The 23,833-nt window shown below is 53.2% G+C and overlaps 10 protein-coding genes across 10 annotated transcripts; 5 read left to right on the forward strand and 5 right to left on the reverse strand.

Annotated features, from left to right (window-relative positions):
- Window positions 1-986: 986 nt before the first annotated feature.
- NCS57_00842300 (uncharacterized protein) lies at window positions 987-2,558 on the forward strand (the record flags this gene model as incomplete). Its single annotated transcript, XM_053058238.1, has 1 exon — window positions 987-2,558. One exon carries the CDS (start codon window positions 987-989, stop codon window positions 2,556-2,558), a length of 1,572 nt encoding a protein of 523 aa, XP_052912069.1.
- Window positions 2,559-3,204: 646 nt separating this feature from the next.
- On the reverse strand, window positions 3,205-4,246 carry NCS57_00842400 (uncharacterized protein; the record flags this gene model as incomplete). Its single annotated transcript, XM_053058239.1, has 2 exons — window positions 3,205-3,583; window positions 3,636-4,246. 2 exons carry the CDS (start codon window positions 4,244-4,246, stop codon window positions 3,205-3,207), a joined length of 990 nt encoding a protein of 329 aa, XP_052912070.1.
- Window positions 4,247-6,870: 2,624 nt separating this feature from the next.
- Window positions 6,871-7,698, forward strand: NCS57_00842500 (AB hydrolase-1 domain-containing protein; the record flags this gene model as incomplete). The annotated part of the gene is made up of 1 exon (XM_053058240.1): window positions 6,871-7,698. The coding sequence occupies exon 1, from the start codon at window positions 6,883-6,885 to the stop codon at window positions 7,696-7,698; it is 816 nt and encodes a 271-aa protein (XP_052912071.1). The 5' UTR covers window positions 6,871-6,882.
- Window positions 7,699-8,401: 703 nt separating this feature from the next.
- On the forward strand, window positions 8,402-10,590 carry NCS57_00842600 (uncharacterized protein; the record flags this gene model as incomplete). Its single annotated transcript, XM_053058241.1, has 4 exons — window positions 8,402-8,678; window positions 8,777-8,832; window positions 8,886-9,945; window positions 9,995-10,590. The coding sequence occupies 4 exons, from the start codon at window positions 8,402-8,404 to the stop codon at window positions 10,588-10,590; spliced, it is 1,989 nt and encodes a 662-aa protein (XP_052912072.1).
- Window positions 10,591-10,921: 331 nt separating this feature from the next.
- Window positions 10,922-11,990, reverse strand: NCS57_00842700 (Endo-chitosanase; the record flags this gene model as incomplete). The annotated part of the gene is made up of 4 exons (XM_053058242.1): window positions 11,810-11,990; window positions 11,425-11,762; window positions 11,047-11,374; window positions 10,922-10,995 (listed from the first exon to the last, which is right to left on the reverse strand). Exons 1-4 carry the CDS (start codon window positions 11,973-11,975, stop codon window positions 10,922-10,924), a joined length of 906 nt encoding a protein of 301 aa, XP_052912073.1. The 5' UTR covers window positions 11,976-11,990.
- Window positions 11,991-13,273: 1,283 nt separating this feature from the next.
- Window positions 13,274-14,351, forward strand: NCS57_00842800 (uncharacterized protein; the record flags this gene model as incomplete). Its single annotated transcript, XM_053058243.1, has 2 exons — window positions 13,274-14,178; window positions 14,234-14,351. 2 exons carry the CDS (start codon window positions 13,274-13,276, stop codon window positions 14,349-14,351), a joined length of 1,023 nt encoding a protein of 340 aa, XP_052912074.1.
- A 2,162-nt stretch (window positions 14,352-16,513) lies between these two features.
- Window positions 16,514-17,239, forward strand: NCS57_00842900 (uncharacterized protein; the record flags this gene model as incomplete). Its single annotated transcript, XM_053058244.1, has 1 exon — window positions 16,514-17,239. The coding sequence occupies one exon, from the start codon at window positions 16,514-16,516 to the stop codon at window positions 17,237-17,239; it is 726 nt and encodes a 241-aa protein (XP_052912075.1).
- Window positions 17,240-17,761: 522 nt separating this feature from the next.
- NCS57_00843000 (NAD(P)-bd-dom domain-containing protein) lies at window positions 17,762-18,565 on the reverse strand (the record flags this gene model as incomplete). The annotated part of the gene is made up of 2 exons (XM_053058245.1): window positions 17,762-18,221; window positions 18,345-18,565. The coding sequence occupies 2 exons, from the start codon at window positions 18,563-18,565 to the stop codon at window positions 17,762-17,764; spliced, it is 681 nt and encodes a 226-aa protein (XP_052912076.1).
- Window positions 18,566-20,094: 1,529 nt separating this feature from the next.
- On the reverse strand, window positions 20,095-20,409 carry NCS57_00843100 (uncharacterized protein; the record flags this gene model as incomplete). The annotated part of the gene is made up of 2 exons (XM_053058246.1): window positions 20,095-20,234; window positions 20,295-20,409. The coding sequence occupies 2 exons, from the start codon at window positions 20,407-20,409 to the stop codon at window positions 20,095-20,097; spliced, it is 255 nt and encodes an 84-aa protein (XP_052912077.1).
- A 1,072-nt stretch (window positions 20,410-21,481) lies between these two features.
- On the reverse strand, window positions 21,482-22,545 carry NCS57_00843200 (uncharacterized protein; the record flags this gene model as incomplete). The annotated part of the gene is made up of 2 exons (XM_053058247.1): window positions 21,482-21,807; window positions 21,858-22,545. 2 exons carry the CDS (start codon window positions 22,543-22,545, stop codon window positions 21,482-21,484), a joined length of 1,014 nt encoding a protein of 337 aa, XP_052912078.1.
- Between the last annotated feature and the right edge of the window lie 1,288 nt (window positions 22,546-23,833).

Raw genomic sequence — 23,833 nt, forward strand, 5'->3', positions numbered from 1 at the left:
AGACGGCGCTCCGTCTCTTCCCGATGTCTTGCAAAAGCCAGCCTTCATCACTAACAAGTCTGCCCTCGAGGGAAAATATTGATTCAGTCACGAGTCGCGATCGCAAAGGCACGGCATCGGTCCTTATCCGATACAAGCTCGACCTGGACCGCCAATGGCCCAGACTGGCTCGGCCACGGGGGTTGCGATTCCCATGCCCATTCGCATTTGCGCGACAACGGGCGATTGGGCGTGTTGGGACAATGTGATATTGAGGGCGCATCTGATTCGTCCGTCACACGCGCCCCGGACAAGGGTTTGCCGAAGCTACGGAGGTGAGCGAATAGCCTGCGTCGGTCGAGCAGGCAACTGGCTTCTGAGAGGACGTCGCAAATCGTCAGGCTGAGGCGGCTGTGACAGAAACGGCACCAAGGACGGCATGCTTGAGAGAATTCGAGATCAAGTGATTTCAGAATGATAGTTTAGATGGCCAAGCAACCATCCATCGTCATTGATGCTGGGCATTCATGGCGATTCTGCTGTCAACTTGTCGAGTTCCCTCAAGCCGTCCAGCCGACTAGATGCTTCTTCTACAGCCAAAGGCGCAACCAGACAAAGCAATCCATGCAATACACCGCTATAGCCTTTGACTTCAACCATGGACGATTGGATCAAGATCTACCCCTCCATTTGCCCCTCCCCCACCAGCCGGTACCCTGAAGGATCGACGAACTGCGTCGTGCAGGCTCTCCTCGTGGTGTTGACTCTGACGCCTATTGCAGCCGTATTGATCGAGAATATAGCGCCTCATGTGCCTGCAGCGATGCATATTGTCCATTCTTGTGCCCTTGCCTCCATCCACGTGGGAGGCATTTCTTTCAAGTCTGAGTGTGACCATAACTTCGTGACAGAGAAAAGAGAGGCTTCCCGCCTCTTTCGATCGCCCGAGACTATGCTTGACAACAAAGCTTTTCATCGATAAGCATTTGCTGCTGAAAATCGACATCATGCTCGCCAAAGCGCCTCTGTCGCAGTCGCGCTACCCCAGCCATGACCTCTCCAAGTTCCCGGATGCGCTCAAAGGGAAGCGCATTCTTCTCTGCACCGAGTCGTTCGGTCCGGTCAACGGCGTCAGTCGCACCACTCTGATGCTCGTAAATCATCTACGAGCTCATGGCGCTCAAGTTGCAGTGGTTGCGCCTCATAACCATACACAGCACAACACCTTCACGCCACCCCCGTCACCATCCATGTCTCCTGCAGACAAGCAGCCTGAAGTGCGGGTTACTGGGTACCCTCTTCCTTTCAACCCGGAGCTTTCTATCGTCTACCCTGTGCGCAACTCGACACTCTTCACCAGAACGTTTGGAGACGACTCCCCTCCCGATCTGATCTACCTGGCGAGTCCGGCCAGTCTGGGCTTCCAGGTGATGCTGCAGCTGAGACAACAACCCAAGGAGAAGCAGATCCCCGTCATTTGCAACTTCCAGACCGACCTTGCTGGATACTGCTCCATCCTATTTCCTGCGCCGCTCAGCCATGTTGCTGTTTTCGCGTTTGCCGCCGTCCAGAGCTACCTGTTCCGACACCCCTCGGTCAAGACCATCTTTTACCCTTCGAGCTTCGTGAAGCGATATCTGGTGAAGCAAAAGGTTCAGGAAGACAAACTCGAGGTTCTGACACGCGGCGTCAACACCGAGCTGTTCAACCCCAAAATGAGGAGCGAAGAGCTGCGCCGACAACTGGCACCGAACGGCGAGATCATCTTTGTGACGGTCTCTCGTATCGCTGGCGAGAAGGGCTTTGACTTTCTGGCCAAGGCAGCCAAGGAGCTCGACGCCAGAGGGTTGGACTTTAAGCTATACATCGTGGGCGGCAACCGAAACCCTGACGTGGAGAAAGAGGTGCAAGAGCTGTTTGATCCCTTGAGGGAAAAGGGCAAGGTCATCTTTGCAGGTTTTAAGGTCGGCGAAGACCTGGCAACTGCCTATGCCAGCGGTGACGTCTTTCTGCACTGCTCGGTGACAGAAACCTTTGGGCTCGTCGTGTTGGAGTCTATGGCTAGTGGCGTCCCAGTCATTGCCCGGGACGAAGGTGGTCCTTCGGATATTGTTCAACACGGAGACAATGGCTTCCTCATCCCGTCGGATGATCTCGACGGTTTCGTCACCAAGGCCATGAAGCTCGGCAGAGGCCATGCCCTACGTTCGCAGATGGGACAGGCTGCGAGGACTTATGCCTGCGAAGCTACATGGGAGAAGATCAACAACAAGGTCGCATGGCGTATGTGCGATACCATCTCAGAATGGAAACGCGAGCGAGCTAGGCCACTCAGCCGTCAACTATCCACCTTCAGCGCACCGACTGAGCAGCTCATCCCAATCTACGGCTGGCTCATGATGAATGATGCCATGCGTGACACGGTCACACGAGGAATAGTTGACGCGCGACTCATGGGTGGCCTGGGTATCATCCTCTCGTTCTGGATGGTGACGGGTTGGTATATGGTGTTTACAGAGTGCTTTCTCTGGGCCAAGGGTCGATTGAGAGATGTGGAGAGAAAGAAGGTGATTGCATAGATTAGAGGGACTCATTCACTATCGGCGTTGCCATGTATTTGCACTTTTGGGAGGAGTTGGAAGGAATCGGCGTTGACCATGCTTGGCGATCGATACCTTGTTGCATGAAGCTGGACGGTCCTTACAGGGTTGGGGTTTTTTGTTGCCCGGCAGTTTTTGACGGTGATATTCCTTTGCAGACTATATTAGCTTATGATACCAGAATCCTCTTATTCATGCGCCAGTTGGGACGATGTCGCGTTGCATGGGTCGTGGGTTGGGGTTGCAACACCATATGTTGTTTCATGTATGAGACAATCATGCCACGGCATTGTAATAGAAGGTCGGGATGAAACCAGCGGTTACATGTCCATTCAGGTTTGGCTTATCAATTGATTCTATGGGATTTGTCTAGTAAAGTAGCTAGGGATGTAGGTAGTGAAGAAGATGAATTTACGGACCTGGTCAGGTCGGATATCAACTAGGAACAAAGAGTGCCATAATAAATCGGCGTAGACTAGAGAATAGGTTGAAGATGGTAAAAAAAAGAGTAATAGTAGGTAGTAGTAAAACAGACAACCGCTATGCATCTCGACAAAAGACAACTCGCTTTAATAATGACCGTCTAGCGGTCCTCCCTCTCAGCTCCCCCCTAGTCTTTGGCGCATTATATTGTCGGCCCCCTCGGCACGGAGACGGCCTGTCTCCGCTTGTACATCTCTGCATAGTTGAAGCGTTCGTACGTGCCGAAGCCGACGGCGGCGAGAAAGATGACGAGCCAGATGCTCGTGATGATGAGGCCGATGGGGAAGACCATGAGCTGGACACCGGGGAGGACAAAGGCGACGGTGCCGTTCTTGAGGCCGGCGACCTGCTCGTCGACGGCGGCCTGGGCCCGCGCAAAGTCGGACATGACGACGTCCTGGGAGAAGACGCCTGTGAGGAAGGCGGCCTCGTTGATGGAGACGTTTGTGCGGATGGTGCCGCCGGTGCTGTTCTTTGCGGTGAGAGTGAGGGTTGGCATGATGATGTACTCGAGGTCGGCCCTAGATATGTTAGTGCCTGTATGTGTAAAGTGAGGTGGAGGTTGAGTCTTACATAGTCATGTTGTCCCTCATCTTGTCTGGGTCGATTCTTCCAACAAACATGTAAGTTTGCATAAGCTCTGGACCAGCTTCTCTCTTTGTCATGCTCGCAACCTGTCCAACCATTCCCGTGCCGTTCATGTCCCTCGGGTCAATAGGCATGACGGTTGCGCCGTCAAACGTCACTCCAACCTGAACATCCTCGGGGGCGACTGATGCGAAACCACCTCTCGCCTCGGAAACCTTGAACAGTCGTAGATCGGCCTCGAAAACTCCCGTCTTCATATCCAGTGAGGGCAGGTTGTAGCACACGCACGCGCCGGAGGGATTTGTGCTCTGGTGCAGGCCGCCGAGGACTTCACGGCATGCCTTGTTTGTGTCGGCGTTCCAGGCAGTCAGGTTGAGGGATCCATCCTTGGCGAGGGCCACGTTTGGCGCGGGGAGCTGATCGAGAGTCGAGTTTTCATCGCGGCCAGCGAGGGTGCTTGTGAGGAGGGAGATGTAGGGGCGGTTGAGAACATCGTCGGCACTGCGTAGAACGATGTCGCCAACAAGAGATGATGCCGAGGCGGAGAGGGCGAGGAGAGCGGTTGCCGTGAGGCGAAGTGACAGGGCCGAAGCCATAGTTTCCTACTCTTTCTTTTGCTAAGAATTCTCCAGTCAATCCGGTTTCGTCTCCTTCAATACGTGGTAGTTGTGAGTCAAATCGTTGGTGAGTGAGTTTCGTGATAAGTGTCGTAACGTCGATGAGCGCTCTTTTTTTTTTTTTTTTTTCGGCAAATCCAAATCCAGTTCCAATTAATCTGACAATTTAATTCCGTCCGGCGGCGAGAATTGAAGCTATCTCTTAAAAGATGATGGGCTTTTGAGTAGTTGTACCAGACTTTTGAGGTGGGTATTGGGTATCTCGGATATAGCGAATGTGTTCGGATAAAAAAGGTCGCCAAGCAGGTCCACGACCAACGAGGATTAAGGTGGTAAAAAATGACCCGAAGGAGGGGAAGAAGAGAATTAAAGATTGAAGATCAACACTGAGGGCAGATCGTGGCAAGAAAGAGTAAAAGTTAAGGACAAGGGGGGCAGCGGAAGAAGCGAGAGAGAAGAAGAAAAAAGAGGGACCAGCCCATGCAATACGCCGCTCGCCAAACGGTGGAAATCGTACCAGACCAAGACGGACGGACTATGATAAATGTAAGTCGGAGACCAAGACCATATACGAGATTACACACTTCTCTTTCTGGGCTGGTAGAGAGGCAGAGGGGAGCGGCGTCTGGGGATGAAAAGGGCAATGGGGCCCGGGGGGGCTTGTCACAGCAGTAGCCAGGGGTCGAATTCTCAAGCCAAACCGGAAGAGAAGTTTACCATGGTTGGATCGACTGACGGTGTGACAGGGACGGGTCGATGTTGATGCAGGGGTTTCTTGAGTTCGGGAAAGACGGAAAGGGTTTCTTGGAGTGTCTGGTTTTTGGGGGGGAGGAGCCTGGACCTGCATGTGATCTTCGAGAGCGTCGAGTTGAGCAGTTGATGTTATGTGGTTGGCTGAGATGAGTTGAAGATCGCTGTGGGCGCTTAAAGGGAACCCATACTGACATCATGATGGCCTCTTGACCTTGCGATACAGCACAAGACAGAAGAATTCAACTCGATGTCGGCACTCAAACAAATCTCTGTGTCTCGGCCTTTCTTCCTGAGGCGTATCGCTTGCCGTCGCATCATGGGCTGCAAGTCACACAACAACCTGAAGGCAACCTAGTGGCTGTGTCAGATCGGTTGGTGGCGACGGTTAGTCTACCGGGCTAGTGGGTATCCTCCTCCACTTGGGCAAGCGTGATGGCTCTCCGGGGTTCGGTTTGGTGGTTGTGGTGGATGGTGGTGTTTCAGGTTGGCCATGCGAGGGAGCTGGGCGAGCTGGTTGAGTGGAGGAGTTGTGGCAGGCTGAGCTGAGTGACCTCTTGGAGTATGCATATTCAAGTGTTGACCAAATATATTTGAGTACCATCACCAGTATCAAAAGAAAAGAGCACAATCTAGGCGCTGATTCTGCACAGCATCATCACAATGCAATGCATGGACGGGAGGGAGGCCACCAGTTCGGCCTCCATCCAGTCCAGGCAGCCACAGGGGTCGCTTGGGCTGTCAGGGAGCGCTAGGGGCACCCGTCGCCCTGGGCCAGGGGTATCTTCCAGGGCTCAACCCCTGTTCCACATGGCGCCTCGCCCACTAACGGCCGGCCGGATTCCGCCTGACCACCAGCCCTGGGAGTTTTGTGTCTAATTGGTGCACAATCTTGAGCGTCCCTGTTGGCAATCAGTCCACTGCGAGTTGGCGATGGCTTCATTTTCTTGAATTGTTGGATGTTTTTCTTGAGCATTGGTATCTATCGTCGGTCATAGGATTCTTTGAAAAATCCCAGCGCGCGCGGTTCGCGATTCCCATGTCGCCCGCATCTTGAAACACGGCCAGTGGCGATCCATGTCGTGCCGAATGTCCGTCTAGCGCCCAAGATGAGAAAGACGGGTCGAGTCAGTTTTGACGCTGTTGATTCTTTCTTCTTCTCTTTCAATCTTGAGACGAGCGATGAGTGATTAGCATGTTCATGTGAGGCGCCAGTCGAGGCGAAAAAGTCGCCGTGGCAGACGTGGCGTAAGACGGTGAAACAGTCTTGCAACAGGAACGTCGACCTTCCGGTAACGACCACGACGGCTGCTGTGTCAATGGCCTAGACGGAACACTGATGAGAATTTTTCGAAGCAAAACGACCATCAAGTTTTGCTGAGAAACTCTTTAGCGAGCAGTTCGGAACGAAACTTGTGTCATGCCCGCAACTAGTTTCCAGTCTCGCCGTTGCAGGCGCTTCGGCACAGCCCTATGACTTAAAACTTGGCTTATAACCTTTGCCAAGGGCTGAGGTTGCTTCAATGCTACTCGGCTAAACACGTGAAGCACTGTGAAGCCATCGTCAAACCGTTAGCAGACAGCGACGAAACATGACGTCCCGCGGCTTCGGTTCAGAGGATTAGACATTAATTGTTCTGCATCGGCAATCTCGAGATCTCATCGCAAGTGCCGTTAGATAAACATGTTGAAGTGGGATCATGTTGAGAACCGAGATGGGTGGTGTGCCGGGATGCCTCTCAGCTGAATAGATAGGCAGATTCGAGGTGGTGTCATGGCAGCTTTCAGGCTATATAGCAACAAATGAGCACATCTATGAAGATTGTAGGCTCTACAATCATCAACGATTGCAAAATCTGAGCAGAATGGCATCACAAGAAACCGCCGAGACAGAGCCTGAGCTCTACTTTATGGATTTCAACGACGACAGGCCCGCCACCATCGTCCTCCTCCACGGCCTCCTCAACTCGCACATCGAGTGGTCTTTCGTCATCACTCATCTGGGCAACTACCACATCATCGCGCCCGACCTCAGCGGTCACTCCCGGTCGCGGGACATACTACCCGCCGACATCGGTAGCTCGGCCGACCGCGTCGCGGCGCTGATCCGCCGGCACGCAAAGGGCGGCCGGGCCCACGTCGTCGGCCTCTCGATGGGCGCCTTTGTCACCCTCCGGCTCGGCCAGCGGCATCCGGACCTGGTGCTCTCGGCGTTTGTCACGGCCGGACACCCGATGGAGCGCCAGTGGGCGTGGGTCGTCGGACACCCGAGCATCACATACTACATGACCTTCTTCCTGCTAGAGCTCGTACCCGTCTGGCTGTACATGCGCGTGGCGACGGGTCGGGGCATGCGGCACCACGAGGGGCTGCTGTCGGAGATGCGGCGCAACAGGAGGTGGGAGGTGATCCAGACAGTGGACATGGGACTGCTGGAGCTGACCTGGGACGACGTGCGAAGCCTGCCGATGAGGACGCTGTCGATTGCGGCGGAGACGGTAGACGACATCGAGGCGGTGAGGCGGATGGGCAGGGAGATGCCCGTGGAGGGATCCCTGGGCGCTGTGGTGAGAGGGGCGGTGCATACATGGAACCTACAGAAGCCCGAGCTGTTTGCGGAGGCCATCAAGGCCTGGGTTGAGGGGAGGGAGCTGCCGGAAGGGATAGAGATTCTGAAGTGACATGGAAGCATCTTGTCAAGAGCGTCTTTTCTGTTGTTTGCTGGCTTCTTGTCTCGTCAACTTGAGGCATTCATACGAGTCAGCTCTCTTTACCTATGAGGAGGTCGATATTAACAATGACAACCCGCAGGTCAATTCCACGACTAATAATGACACGAGTCAAGCAGCTTTTACTCTTAAACCCTTCGTACAGATGCCACGCCAATGCACACTAAAGGCACATCATTCTCCAACGGCATCTACAGCTTCTTCCGCTCCCACTGGCCGCCCTCACCGACTTGGGCCCGGATGCCTCACTGCATGTTCCGCGTGAGCCAGCACCTCTGCGGGCCTCCCCTCCCCCACCAACTCCCGTGTCCTCGCCCGCTGATTGAGAGAGAGGAGGGCATTTCCATGACAGCGTCGTACTGCTGCGCTGGCAATAGCTTAATGGGAGGGGGGGACAAATCAACTGGCAACACAAATTAACATTTTCATGCCTCCTGTTGCGTCACGTGAGCTGACGGGAGCAAAGACTGGAGACTGAGCCTGCATGATGGCCCGTTAGCGCTTTGTTTTGGGTCGACGAGAAAGCTGCGCCTCCAAGTGAGAGGCTTGCTCCTGTCATCATCCCATTCTCTTGAAGGCTTCTCGAAAGAAGGTTTTGGGTTTCCTTTGAGAGGAAGAAAGACGAGACTGAGAAAGAGTGAACAAGAGATCAACCATGGCTGAAGTCACCTCTGAACCACAGGTCACCTTTGCCTCTGGCAGAGTTGGTGATGACGGCAAGGCCGACTCGCCGCCTGAGCTGAGGATCCTCCATTACAACGACGTCTATCACCTCGACCCTTCCAGCGCCGAGCCCGTGGGCGGCCTGCCTAGGTTCATCAACGTGTGCCGCGAGTACCAGAACGGGGAGCAGTATGAGGACCAGCCCAAGGTGCTGACCCTCTTTTCGGGAGACGTGTTCAATCCCAGTCTGGAGAGCACAGTTACAAAGGGTGAGTTGGAATGCTTCTAAAGTCTATATACTAGGGGAGGAAGCCAAGACTTATATATGCCCTCGCCAAGCATGGATGGCTTGCTAACCTAGGCTCAGGTCAACACATGGTTCCGGTGCTTAATATGATTGGAACGGACTGTGCTTGTGTAGGGGTGGGTAAGTCATACCACCCTTGACCGACCCGACAACTGACCACCCTCTATAGAACCACGACTTTGACTTTGGCGTCAAGCAGTATGAGAACCTCTCAAGCCAGTGCAACTTCCCCTGGCTCCTCGCCAACGTCATCGACCCGGACCTGGGCGAGGAGATTCCTCTTGGAAACGCCAAGAAGACGCACATGCTCACCACCTCCAACGGCATCAAGGTTGGTCTCATCGGACTGGGAGAGCGTGAGTGGCTCGAGACCATCAACAGTCTTCCGCCTAACCTCGAATACCGGTCCGCCACGGCCGTGGCCAAGGAGCTTGTCCCGCAGCTGAGGGAGCAGGGCGCAGAGATCATCATCTGCCTGAGCCATCAGCGAGAGCCCAATGATGATAAGTTGGCCCTGCAGACCGAGGGTCTCATCGACATTATCCTCGGAGGTCATGATCACTACTATGCTCACAACTTTGTCAATGGAACTCATGTGCTGCGTTCTGGAACTGACTTTAAGAATCTGAGCTACATCGAGGCTAGGAGAAAGCCTGATGACCCTACGAAATGGGACTTTGACATTTGGCGACGGGACATCACGTCTTCCATCGAGGAGGATCAACCTACTCTGGAGCTAGTTGATGAGCTCACATCCAAGCTGAACCAGTCTCTGGCCAAGCCAGTTGGATGGACAGCCACTCCCCTCGACGCGCGATTCAGCACCGTCCGCACCAGAGAATCCAACATCGGCAACTTTGTCTGCGACGTTATGAGACAGCACCACAACGCCGACTGCACCATCATGGCCTCGGGCACCATCCGCGGCGACCAGATCTACCCCCCAGGAGCGATCCGCATCAAGGACATTACGACGTGCTTCCCGTTCGAGGACCCCGTCGTGCTGCTCCGCGTCACGGGGCAGGCCATCTTTGACGCGCTCGAGAACAGTGTGTCCATGTACCCGGCGCTAGAGGGCAGGTTCCCCCAAGTGTCCAACATTCGCTTCGAGTTTGATCCCTCGCGGCCGAGGGGGAACAGGGTGCTCTGGGCGGATATCTGCGGGGAGCCGTATGATCCGGAGAGGCTCTATGTTCTGTGCACTAGAGGCTACATGGGACGTGGAAAGGGTAAGATTCGACTCACATTGAGTAGCTACAATGCACTAACAGTGGATAGATGGATTCACCAGTCTGCTGGTCAAGTCCGAGGGCGGCGAGTGCGAAGAGATCATCGAGGAGGAAAATGGCATCCTCATCTCAGCCATGCTCCGACAGTACTTCATGGGCCTGCTTACCGTTGGCAAGTGGAAGAACCTGGCCCAGCACTGGGTCAATGTGGCCGAGCGCTGCGAGACCCCCATGTCCCCAGTAAAGACATCCTTCAACGTCGACTTTCCCAGTCTCACCTCGCTGGCTCAGAAGCTTCCCGAGGAGGAAAAGACCGAGAAGCCTGCCGCCAAGGATCCTTGGGGTCGGTTCCTCAAGAGGCGATTCAGCATCAATGTTAGACCTCATAATGAGAATGACGGCGATGAAGAGGTAGAGGAGGAGAAGGAGAAGGAAAAGGAAGAGGAACCTGAGGAGGAAGAGCACGAAGATCCCGCAGCCGTCAGACTCGACTTTGAGATCCTCATCATGCGCAAGTACTGGGCAAAGTGGGTTCTCAAGGCCGGCGTCAAGGCGAGCGTCTGCGATCCTCTCGACATCACAGTCGATTGGACGCGATGCATCGCTCCAGTGACGGATGGAAGAATCATCATGGTTGGCGCATAGAGTTACAACTTGATCTTGTGAATAAAAATAAACAAACAAGGGCACGGCATAAACATGGGGCCTGTTGGATATGACGAAAAATGTACAATTCGCCAAGTGGATTTATAATTTCTCAAGTCAAAAAGATTATTTACAAGGACATGAGAAATATGTACAAAGATCTTGTTCTACATGAGAATACGCGCAATGTGTAGAAATGCGCTGCCTCTCTGGAACAACCGTACTACAAACACCGTCAGTAACGTGCCCTTTCTTGACTCGTCAAGCTATTCAGCTCGACTCAGTGGTGCACTTTACATCCAGTCTTGGTTTTGGTTGCTCCAGATGACCTTCATGGAGGCGAGCACTTTCCGTTGGTGCAGATGAGGTCGTCGGAGCAGTCATCGAGAGTCTTGCAAGCAGCGCCTATTATTGTGTCAACACATATTCACTCTTTCAGTTACGGGTACAACATACCTTGGCAGTGACCTGGCCAGGAGCAGGTAGGAGGGGGAGTAGTACCGCCGCCACCGCTGGAGCTTCCGATACGCTTGATCAGCTTGTCACCCAGGGTGGTGATGCTGGACTGGAACTCGTCAAAGTTCTTGGCCGTCCACTTGGCGCCCTTGGCTCCGGGGACGGCGTCGCTGCCGGGGAAGGCGATGTACAGGACGTCGTCCTCGCCGTGGCCAAAGTTTCCGTTCATCGACTTGCCGAAGCAGGCCGTGGCGAGCGAGATGGACGCCTCTCCGACCATGGGGTAGTCGCCGTCGTCGCCGTTTTCGTCACCCCAGACGCCGTAGAACTAGATCCTGTAAGCTATTCCATCTCATCTTTGTAAGAAAAGAAACTCACCATCTTGTTGCCGCACACGACAGCCATGACGCTAAGGGGCTTGATGCCATGCTTCTCAGGGTCAAAGGTCTTCCAGCCAGACTTGGTGCCCTCGTTACCAAAGACAATGTACGGGTGGATGTTGGCGTCGAGATCCTTCTGCGACGTGCCGTACGACTCGAGAACCCACTGGAACGAGGTGACGGACTGGGTATCACCAGAAGAACCGCAGCGGCCGTCGTCGGCGGGGCTGCCTTGGATGCCGTCGCAGTCAATGTCCATGTTGACGAGCTTGCCGTTCTTGCCCTGGAGGTAGATGACGTTGTAGTCCTTGACGTGGTCGCCGCAGTACGAGTAGGCTTGAAGTGGTCAGTGTATGTGTGAGAATCTTACAAGAGGTACATACTGCCAGAGTCACCATCGCTGCTGTAGAAGCCAGTAGCTAGAGTGCTCTTGCAAGAGCCCTGCTTGATGATGCTGTCCTTGAAGCTCTTGACATTGGCCGGGACGTCGCGTCCAGAGACGGACGCGGCGAGGAAGGACGCCAGCAGCGTGTTTCGAAGAGAAGGCATGTTTACAAGCAACCACAGGTGAAGCTGAATGATTGAAGAGCCAGAGATGAACGGACGAGGCCCTCTGGTCTTATTTAACACGAGGAACGGATCATCGGGGCGCAGCTTTATTAAAAGCCGCCCATTTCATCCTGTATGTTTCAGCTCAGCCTTACGTCGCATCCACTCTCCCCTGTCCCTAGACGACGATCCATTCAGGGCATCACGTTTATGCACTGGGCGGTCAGTGTCTGTCCAATCTTTTACGGAGATGGCTCAGCTGGGCTTACGCCAAGGATGGGATCCATCGGGATCTAGAAGCCCGTCAGCGGGAAGAGGGGGGTGGTTACTGTACGGTCGCAATGTTTAGCCTGTTTTTGATCTACTACCTTCTAGACTTGGCGATCTGATGGGACGAGAATATATCAATCTCATGTTTTTGGTTTGTAACGCAGGAACGAGGTAATACCACTGAAGTGTGGTGGATGGCAGCCCTGAAATCTCACCATGAAACGAGCTTCCTCAGCTGGAAAGAAGCCTTTTGTTTCATGAGATGGGATGACCTGGTACCCCAGGAATGTAGTGTAAGCCTAGCCTGATTCGCCAGGGAACGCAGCTGGAAGCATAAACATGATCCGAGAGAGGTTGACCCGTCGTATTTAAATCCAGCCAAAACGCAAAAGAACCTCTTAATGTGGCCTCTGCGTTCTGGGATCGGCCGCGACCTTGTTCATGCATATGCGCTGACCTTTTTCTTTTTTACCCCGGTCAGCACCTTGAGCGGTTAAAGGCTGTGTTTCTGCACGTGTCACTGAAAAAGGATCGAGTCGACATTCAGCTCTAAATTGCAATTACCAAATTGGTTTGTTTTGCAGCAAAAGTCAGCACTTTGAAGAATTGGGTCTCCTACACCTTAGTAATCGTTCATAAGAGAGAGAATAACGCCATGAATAAATACACAAAACCCTCGGACTCGAGAATGCGAGCAAAATGAAACACAAGTTTCGTTTGTCCAATAAAGATGCTTCATTTACAGGGTAGCTCCTCTTCGTCCGCTTCGGCCTCCGCGCGCTCGAGTTAGCGAGCCTCAAAGTCTCCACTCTGTATCAAAACCTCCGTGTAATTGCCTTCAACTTGTCCGTAGGATGAATGAATGACGAATTCATTGATGGTGAAGGCTTAGAAATAGGTTTGAAGAGTAATAGGTTCGGCCGGATGTCGACCGTAGACTTGAGGTATAAGAAAGAAGCTGGGAGGAAAGGATAGAGGCCATCAATTCAGCATCAATTCATTCATCCGTGTAAATCATCTACTACATCATGTCCGCCAACCTCAAAGACCAGGCTGCTTGGGAAGCCAGTCCCCTCGCCTTCCTCTCCCGCCAATTCATCCAAAACGTCCCTAAAATCCCCTCAACCGTCGACCTCACCGGCCAAACTGCCCTCATCACCGGCTCAAACGTTGGTCTAGGCTTTGAGTGCGCAAGACAGCTCCTTGCCCTCAACCTCTCACACCTAATCGTCGCCGTCCGATCCCAGGCCAGGGGCGATGCTGCAGCAAAGAAGCTTCAGGATGAGTTCCCTCGCGCCAAGGTCGAAGTGTCCCTCGTCGACATGTCTTCATACAAGTCTATTCAAGCCTTTGCCAAGAGATGCGAGTCACTGCCTCGGCTCGATATTGCCATCTTGAACGCTGGCTTGAGTCGACCTCGATTCGAGAGGGCCGAAGAGACAAAGCATGAGATGACCTTTCAGATCAACTACCTCTCCACTGCCCTCCTCGCCCTCCTTCTCATACCAATCCTTAAGGAGAAGCGTGGAACTTCTTCTCCCGGACGCCTGGCTCTTGTTGGTTCAGACATGTCATACTGGGCAAAGTGGGAAGAAACCGAAAAGACCGTCTTCAGCGTCCTCGACGACGCCTCCAAATTCGAGAGCATCACGGCCTATAAACTGTCCAAGCTCTTCCTCCTCATGTTTGTTGACAAGCTGGCCCGCCTCGTGCCCGCCTCGGAGGTCATCATCAACTTTCCCAACCCCGGAGCATGCAGAGGAACCCAATTTGGAGCTGATGGTCGCTCCAGGCTTGCCGGCATCATGTTCAAGATTGTTTCACACATCATTGCAAGGCCGACTTCTACTGGTGCTAGGCAGTATGTGGATGCTGTCACTGTCAAGGGCGTGGAGAGTCATGGAGGGTTTGTGGGCGAAGGAAGAGTGAAGCCGTAAGTACCCTTCTTCCATCATTGATACTTGATTCATGAGCTAACTTGATGACAGACTTGTCCCAATGATGTACGAGGAGGCTGGCAAGGCTCTTCAGGAGGCGGCTTGGGCTGAGACGATGAACGAGTTGAGCTTTGCGAACCCCAAGAAGATACTCGAAGGTAGCGGTTAGAGTGTACCACCCAAACATATTTCTTATTTGTCGATACCTTTAATTCGAATCCATCCTGTAACAAGTTAGCATGAATAGGCATGTGGTTATTGTGTCACTTGACTTCTACGTGATGTGTTTGTGTGCACGGCTTGAGCGTTGAGTCCGAATAAAGGCACATGGTAGTTCCACAAAAGGATGCATAGAAGAATAATAGAAATATCCTAATCTGAGAGAGAAGGGTCGCTTTTACAACCCAATTTCTATTCAATATTTATCCGTTCAACTTCCCTCATCTAGGTATCCAGGTACCCCCCCCCCCCCCCCCCCCCCCACTGAAATTGATCTTCCCATTGCCCCAACATTACATCATGAGCCCATGTGTGTCCATAGTCCCTCAAGATCGGGGGTTGAGTCCTTGGTCGCGAGTGCTCAGACACAGTCGTGTTTGGGAGGACATCCCATCCCATTGCGTCCCTCTTGTTCCATCATCAAACCATGGACCACGGAGTCACTGGTCTCTGCGTATTGGGATCGTTAACAGAGTATCTCGGCGCAGCATCTCGGGCGCGATATCTCGGGAACAGCCCCCTTTCCTCCTCTCCTCTAACAACCGCTCTCCCAGGCGAAGTCAAAGGCTGTAGCTCAACACCCCCAAGCCCATCACCCGAGCTCCCGCTTGTGGACTGACCATTCTTCCCGGGCTTACTTCGTGCGCTTAACCAGCAGTATAGGCAGAGGCCGAGGGCCCCCCCGCCGCACATTGCAAGGAAGACGGAGCCATACGCAAATTTGCGTAGCACGCTGTTGGAGTGCAACAGTTTATTATAAGACTGAAGCAGTTCGTTGTACTCGTGTTCCAGTCTTCGGTAGGCCCAGTCCATCTTAGGGTCTTCCGTAGAGGTTGCGCTGTACTCGTCGGGTACTTTTGTCGGCACCGTAGGTCAAAGGCTTTTTGACAAGTCTTTCGGGTTTTCTATCATTATTGTCAGCTTGAACCTCCTAATGGGGAAGACTATCCTTGCTCCTACGTTTTGGAAAAGGGGATTGATCCGAATGTCACTGCTGAGGGGGTAATGGCAAACTTAGCACAACGTACCTAGGTAGGATCAAGAATCCTTTTTGTTAAAGTCACGGGAAACTGTGTCATGAGCCTTGGTCAAGTTTTGACTTTTATTTTATGTCTTCTTTATCGCCGAAGGCGTAGTGGGTGGCATAGATCTTGCATCTTGTACTCTCAGCCTTGCATCAAGGGGCGTCACCATCTGCATGATCATGGTTGCTTGACATGTACCTGGGGGAAGGGCTCTTAGTACAAGGGATGGGGCGTCCGCGAGTAACGAGGATGAAGATACCCTGGAGGTTTGCCATATCGTTGCTCCGAAAACACCCAAGACCCGTCAGATTCAAACCTGGTGGGAGGACGACCTGGCCCCGTCGTTCAAAGACCTTGAACTCAGCACCCGCATTGCCTTGCTTTGCCGCCTAAATCTGCTGCGCCGGCGATCCTATACCACTTCGACAGCCTATAGACCTTCGGCCTCTCCCGACGAGGCGATGAACCACCCCGCGACAAGAAAGCGCCGAGATTCTCTGGGAATATGGCCACATGTCGGAGTCGGGAGATCTCAACGTACCTTTTCTCTCATGCATAGGGACGTGTGCATTTTCCTAAAAGTTAACCTAATTTAGGAACCCATGTACACACCAAACGGTGTAATATGGAATTATGTATTAACAAGGTACTCGTCCTAAACACCAAAAGATGGATGCTGGGACTCATAGAGGATGGTGGTCGAGTTTTCATAACCTGACGTTGACAATAATCTCAGCATATAATACAGCTAGAGGAGCTAGTATATAGGACAGCATTAATACATAAGAAGTTCAAAAGTATTGGAGGAAATAAAAGTCTAAGCTGAAACTCGGGGTCTCGGTATAAAACTTTTGCTTTATCCTTAAGACGAGGTAGAGACTCGGATTACACTCAACCTCAAGTTCCATAACAACAGTCGAAGCCCAACAAAAATAAGAAAAGCCTCAAGTGAGACCGAAACCTACAAGTAAAAACCTTGATAAATGATCACAATTACCTGGAAAGAATTAATATAAAGCCTCGCCCTCAGCTTGCCTTGCTCCCGTCTGCCACGCTTGACCAAACCTGACCACATCTCTTTCCAAAGATGCTTTCCCGACGACTCCTTGCTGAACCAGAAACAAGCACCATCTTTGACACTACGATGCGCGTCACCGAGACTACACCTCTCTTGGGCGAACCATCCTCCGCATGTCCCGATCGCAACCAAGTCGACAACCCGGGCAAACACAACTACATTCTCTGCCCCCATGCCCCTAGCCACCACTTTCACATCAATTTCGTCGTTCCTCAAAGTGCCACGGATGGTGACCAAGACTCCTCCGACGGGCGCTTGTCGGTCATCCCAGAGGAGGATGAAGAGCGGGTCAGCCCGAACGAGGAACCCGACGACTCGATCCGGGGGCTGAATACGGCGACAGACAGCTCGGATGAGGAGTTGGACGTGCCCCAGGAACGGGCTGTCTACCTACAGCCGGTCATGGTACCAATTGTCGTCCACCAAAGAAGCGGGCAAACCCTGGAGGACGAGGATACGTGGGAGGTGGGATGCGTCTCACGATTCTGTTGGCCGCTCATGAGTCTATTCCGTGCACTCGACAACGCCCCGGACGAACAAGACGGTCCCCGGCCGCCGGCCCCACTATCGGAGGCCGAGGATTCGGATGCTGAATTCGCAGACGACGAACATTCAAGCACCGAATCTTCGGCTGCCTCGAGCACTTCGACACCGCACATGGCACTCTTGATGCCCGCGGTAAGAGTATACGGGCAGTCATCGCTGTGGTCCCAAGTGCTGGTTTCGTCAGTTTAGGTTTGCGGAGCACGAGGGTTGTTGGCATGGGTTCGGCGTCTTTCTGGCCAACTTCTTCACAGGCCATCGTTGAGTTTCGGCGGTTGTTACTTCCTGATGAGCGGGTTCTGGGGTTTCGATTACAGGCGTATTTGGTGCTTGCTATGAGGCATTGTGAGATACCCTGGGCATATTACGACACAACTAGGAGTCGTCAGTATGTTTGCATTGGATGCCATCTTCAAGCCTGGCGTTATAGCATGAGAGACAATAAAGAAGCTTTTGTAATAAAAAAACTTGGGTAATCATCAAAGCGGCCGTGACAATACAAGAACCCTTGACTCTTCCCGCAAAAGGAAACTCGTCTCTCTTGGATCTGTACAAGGATCCATCCTCGAACGAGTCCACATTAAAAGAAAAATAGACAGCAGCACCCCCCAAACAACAATAGACTCCAACGCTCATTGTACAAAAACAGGGACGGACCCGATAACAGCAGTAGACTAAGTTACATGGGTACAGGGAAGAAGCTAACCTTTCTTTTTACATCTTGAGCAGGGCATCATTATCGATGATGCGGTCCTTCCAGCCCTCGCAGGCCACCTTGACATAGGCCTTTGCCATCTGCGGCACGTCAACACCGTTGCTGGACCGGCTCCCCACGAGCCTCCGCTTCTTCGGAGCGGCGTCCCCCGTGACGATGGCAGCCGGCCGCAGGATCCAGGTGCTAAAGACATCCGGGTGAGAGTCGGCCACCTCGCAGAGGGCCTTTTCCGCCTCAGTCCGTGGTTTCCGCGGGTCTCCCAGGAAGAGCAGCGGCTTTGAAGAGTGTCGGTCGGCGCTCTTGTTGCTGCAGAATACAAAGCTGAACTTTTGCCCCGGGGGTAGCTTGGCGGCGATGCGCTCGCTCATGGCCTTGGCTGCGGCGAGAGGCAGCTCGACGTTGACGTGGTGAAGAGATGCCTTGTCGTTGTTGAGCTGATCTGGACGACCTCCAATGGCCCTATTTTTGACGTGTTAGTGTGAAATGAAGATTGGTAATGGACGAATGCATCAAGTGAGGGAGCGCCAAGAAGACGGCGTCTTTCGCCAAGATGGATCGATTGGGGGAGGGGCGTCCTCTCACCACAGACACGCAGAAGAGCCTTCGAGGCGGCTCAAAAGATCATCCGAGTAACGCGAAAAGTCCTGAAGCATCACGACGTCTGCCTTGGGGTGGCTCTCAATGTCCATGGACACGGCCCTCCGGGTGAGGATGACGACCTTTGTGATGCGAGGGTCCGCGAGGCACTGCTGCACAATCTCCCTGCCCACCAAGCCGGTGGCTCCCGTCACGATGACCTTCATGGTTTGTGCGCGTTGCGCGCGACGAGGTTTGAAAACGATTCGAAGCTGTGGTTTGTTGTTGTTTGGGGTGAGAGTAGGCTAATCGAGGGGGTGAAATTGAATTGAAGCCACTCAGATTTCACGGGACGGGGGATTAAAGATTTGCGACGGGAATAACAGAAAGCAGCGGCTGAGAGACGGGATGAATGTCATCGGTGCAGGAGGATGAGCATGGCTTGAAAGGGAAACGGGAACGGGATGGATCGATCTCCACGAGACGGAAAAATAGAGACGACAGGAACCGAACAGAAAAGGACGGGAGCCCACTCCAAGTCAACTCGTTTGCAAGTTCCGTTCCCCTTGCCTTCCCTGATGCTGGCTATAATGGTGGTGAGTGGTTCGAGCCCGCTGCCACTTGATCCCTGCTCCACGAGGCTTGGCGTCTTTTCGGGGGGCGGTCAGTCGATGGGTTATAACCTCCCCAGCCCAGTCTTGTTTCTTGGTAATGACGTGCTGTATGATCGATAAAGACACAATATCCTGTCAAGAAACGCAACGGAAAAACATGTCCTCATATAACAATACTTCCCTTGTCTACTCCCTTGAGCCTCCCACGCCCCCGGATCAAAAATCTCGGGATCCGGCAACTTGGCGCCCGGCTATGGCACGGGGATAAAAAGTTGACGACTGAACGGTGCTTTCCATGTCCCGATGCCGATTCAAAAATCTCATGCCAAAAAATGACCGAGTGACCTCGTCTGTCTTGTCCATTGGCCAGCCCGTGTCTACAAATGTTGATCAGGTGGAACCTGAATAAAAGAGATCCATATCCATTGCCAAGAAAACATCTGTCATGAATATTGCCTCTTGCTCGTAGAATTCCATCATGACAAATCTCAATAGTTACAAGACCGGCACCGCCTCTTCCGCTGTCAAATAACTCTAGGTCCCCCTCAAGATAAACCGGTCGGGTTCACGGCAAACATCCATATCCCAAACCCCAACATGCCTCGACCCCTAAAGCCCTAGTCCTTCCCCCATCATGTGCCGATCATCCGTTATTGCCGAGTTTCCATGCCCCCCCAAGTCGATCATCTCCCGTCTATTTGTTCACTCGTCAACAAAAAACTCCACTCCCTCTCAAACCGTTTCATCGAGGAAACGCACGCGACAACCCGGCTAGTTAGAGCGGCTAGATGCAGCTGGATGGAATCAGGAAAAAAAAAGAAATTGAAACATGACAAACCTTTGAATAAGCTTCTATCATCTCCAAACTTGGGCCCGCTTCCCCCCCTCGGCGCCGATATCTCTCCGTTCTCGGCCCCGAGCTCCGGAGCCGGGAATACCCTCACCGGGAGAGTGGGTAAGGTGAGACAGTTTGGTCACGATAGCTTCCCTGCTGTGGATCATGCTGCGAGCCTATCTGTGGTCGTACCTGCGTCAAGTAGGAGTTTCGTTCATCACGATGAAACCATCACAGCATCTCACAAAGTCCACTTCATCGTGAATCATCCATCAACAACATAGTAATAATTTAACTACCATCCTCCCTACGTACTTGCTCGACTCCCCTCCAACTGCTCAGCCGCACTCTTACTCCTGGGATTTTCCTCCTTGCCATACAGATTATCGTCCCCGCCTAGCTGCTCAATCTCACGCTTGCTATTCTCCTTGCTGGCCTGGCTCGTGTCTATAAATAGTCCATGTCAGACGCAAACATGACTGCAAAAAAGAGAGGCCGCCTTCTTACTGGGGTTGGACAGGTTCGCCTTGTGTCCTTGGATTTTGTGGGAGATTTCCTCGCCGCCCTGGCGAAGCTCCTCCATGTCATTTGAGATGACGGATCGGTCTCCAGCTGAATTCATTTTGATGCTTTCTTGCTTGGTTTCTTTCTATTGTTTGTTTTGGTTACATTCAAATGTCCGAGAACGATGCAAGGCAGTTCTTTTATATTAGATGCACAACCAAGTTTCGTGTCATCCACGGCATCATGACGTCGACTCTTCCAACAAAACACTGCATCGCGGGGAGTTATGTCATGGCGATCAAACACGTCTTCCTTGTTGGAGAGTGTCACACGCGCCATTACCAAAGTCCTCACAGCAACAAACGTCCAACTCCTCTCCCATATGTAATTTTATGCAATAATTCACCTAAATAATAGAAGAAATATAGCATGTTATTTCCCCCAGTTCTATCGTTTACTATTATTATGTTTATTATGCCTCGACCTTGGCCTGCGTCACCACCACTTGCGCCAGTACCAAAGTCCCAAAGATGCGTCCCAGCGCTCATCTCTCTGTGGGCGAGAATACGACCCCAACTCTTGAAACATTTGGGGGCTGTATGAACAGCCACCTTATTTGAAGCCCATCCTCCCGCTAATTTACGCACCGCCCAGAACCCCAAGTGTACGTCAGCTTGTGCGTGTGTGCATCGCCCTGGGCGGGCCGAGACTCGTGTAGAACACCAACCAAGTTCACCAGGGCGTTGCACTTCGGAGAGATATGCATGTCGTGTCCCTCTTGGCTCGCACATGCTTCGTGGCGAAGAATGACTTGTGAGCTCTGCTGGCTTGTCGACGGCCACCAAGTTGGACTCAGCTCGCCACAAAACACCTCTCGTTCACAATCAAAGACACCAAAGGATCATGTAAGAATACAATGTATATAGGTATGCTCTATCTTCAAGCTCAAACAGAGCGCATTAGAGCCGTGTTGTCCTGGGCAACCCATCCAGGACTGGCTCAATACAGAAGCACTTGGTCAAGCGCCCAAGAAATGAATGCCCAGAGAATCACAAACCATTCGAGTCCTCCGGGAGCACCCTGATGCTGGTTCCTCTTTCCAACGCCATGCAAAACATTTTACCAACCATCTGATTACCCTTCCTTCGTAGAAATTAAAACACACATGCTCGCTTCGTCTTTCATCTGCATCATTTCGAGATTCCCAGTCCCTCACCGTGCTTGTTCTCTGGGGCTGGGCTGTGGGAGGTGACCTGATGCTCTTGACCGGTGCCCATCTCGTGCGCCACCGTCGGCGTGGCGTCCATCTCCATCACGGGAACCATCTGAGGGGGGTACTGCTGACCATAAGCCGGCAGCCCAGGGCTGGTGGCCGGAACAGTGCCGTCGGGGTAGTGGCCGTAGGGTTGGTGTTGCTCGAATTGGGCTGCTTGAGGAGAGTACTTGAACTGATCCATCGAAGAAACACCGCTGGGATAGTGAGGAGCGGGATTGGGAGAGGCGGCAGAGAATGAAGCTGGAATCTGTCAGCAAAACATCCTATGAGTTTCAATTTGTTCCACTTACGTTGGTAGGTGCTCATGGGAGACTGGACTGGGAACGTGGGCTGAGCGTTGAAGGTGCCGGGAGTACCAGGCTGTCCTGCCATCGGGGGGTTCGCAGGCACGCTCTGGAACTCCTGTCCGTTCTTCTTCTTCTGCCTGGGCTTCCACCAGAAGATCCAAGCCAAAAGGGCAATCACCAACAGTCCTCCCACCGCAGCTCCAACTGCGATTCCAGCTGTGGCTCCGGTGCTCAGGCCGCTGTCGTCACTGTCGCTGGTGGGCTCCGATGTAGAGCTGCTGGTGCTCGTCGCGGTGCTAGCAGTAGTCTCTGTTGTGTTGGCCCTGGGCTCGAGGAAGTCGAGTCTGTTGTTCTCAATCTCTGACAGCTTGGCTCCGACCAGCCTGTTCCTCGGGCACCCTGATCCGCAGGCATTCTGGCTGCAGCATCCGAGGAAAGGAGGGTCGAGGAAGGCGCAAGTGTACCAGTTGTCCGTTCCCTGGGAGCTGTCGCAGTCCTGGGCAGGAAGCTCGGCGTAGAGGTCCTTGTCGAAGGTGGTGGCGCGCAAATCACCATCTGGACACTTGCCCTTGTTGGTACCGCAAGGGTCGCTGACACAGCAGCCCACGAATTGAGTGTCGTCCTCCTCGCAGATGTAGAACTTGCCGCCGTTGGGGCAGGATAGACCCCAGTGCTCACGAGGGGAAGACATGTTGAACTTTGAGGGTTGGGCCTTTGTTCCTAACTGCGATGTTGGTGGACTGGTGGTGACGAGCGAGAGTCCTTTTGGGCAAGGCTCAAGATGAGAAATGCGGCAGCACGGAGAGGAAAAGAAGAGGAAGAAGGAGGAGGGATAATCGGGGAACAAAGAGAAGCGGAACGACCGTAAAACAGCCCCAGAGTAAGCGGGCTCGAGGCTCTTTCATCCAAATCTGTCGGCAACCCTGGCGAAGCAGCGTAACCTCCACAACCCTGCCCCCAAGGTCAGCCCGCAGGCGGGACATCTCCAATGGATGGCTCAGCGTGGATCCCCGAAGTCTGGGCGGCATGGGTTCAATTGGACCAGGGAGGGGGTTATCAAAGCCTTCGGGTTGCGCTAGAGCCGTTGTCTCAACTCATCGCTGCAAGAAGCCATTTGGCCCCCATTGTCCAGTCCGCAGCACCAGGCTCTCAGTCGTAACGAAGCAGTGCGTCCACCGCTTGCCCTCCGTGCTACTTCAGCTCACATGCAAGAGGGCATTGACCTTGTCCGGGCTTGGAAACATCTCCGTGCCCAAGCCTCTTCATCTTGTTGGCGTGAGCTAAACGGCGACAAGACTTTGGACGTTGACTCTGAGTTCTCAGCTAGGGCGATTGTCGCGGCTGAAGAGGCGGACACCACTCCGGGGAGTGACATGGTTTCCGTCCCTAGTCGGTACCACAGTTCAAGACAAAGCCACCAGCCGCCACCAACATCTCCCTTGACTTCTGCTTCTGCAGCCTTCGTGTCAAGTCGTGCTCCACAGAGAACTGGCACCAAGTCTCCGGCTCCCGTGAATTGCCTCTTGGCCAGGCTCTGAGAGTCGCCTCCTGTAACCCTCTTCTCGCTGCCGCCCATTGACCTGGTTGTGCAGGCCAAACTCGGCTGCGCCTTGGATTCTCGACCTCACGAAGCGAACAAATGCTCTGGGTGATGTCCAGGATGTAGATGATCTTTTCCAAGGCGAGAACGTCTGTGCCACATTCCAGCCGCTTGGCATAAGCTTTATTTCGCGGCTGACATGACGGACAAGGATTGTGCGGTTGGTTTGTTGTTGGTCTCCGACCGGGCCACTCAACTCCCAGAGCTCGAAGAAGTCCCCGCAAAATTGCTGACATCGACATGGTTCAAGCCTGTCGCTTCATTACCGCAGCTGCAGAGAGTGGACATGTCTTGGGTACCGTACCACGGAAAACAGCCCAGCCTGTCCACCGCAACCCAAGATGTGTCAAAGGAAAACGCCATCGAGTAGCAAGCTGCG

The sequence above is a fragment of the Fusarium keratoplasticum genome, chromosome 6 (assembly GCF_025433545.1).
Source record: "Fusarium keratoplasticum isolate Fu6.1 chromosome 6, whole genome shotgun sequence".
Classification (NCBI taxonomy): Eukaryota; Fungi; Ascomycota; class Sordariomycetes; order Hypocreales; family Nectriaceae; genus Fusarium; species Fusarium keratoplasticum.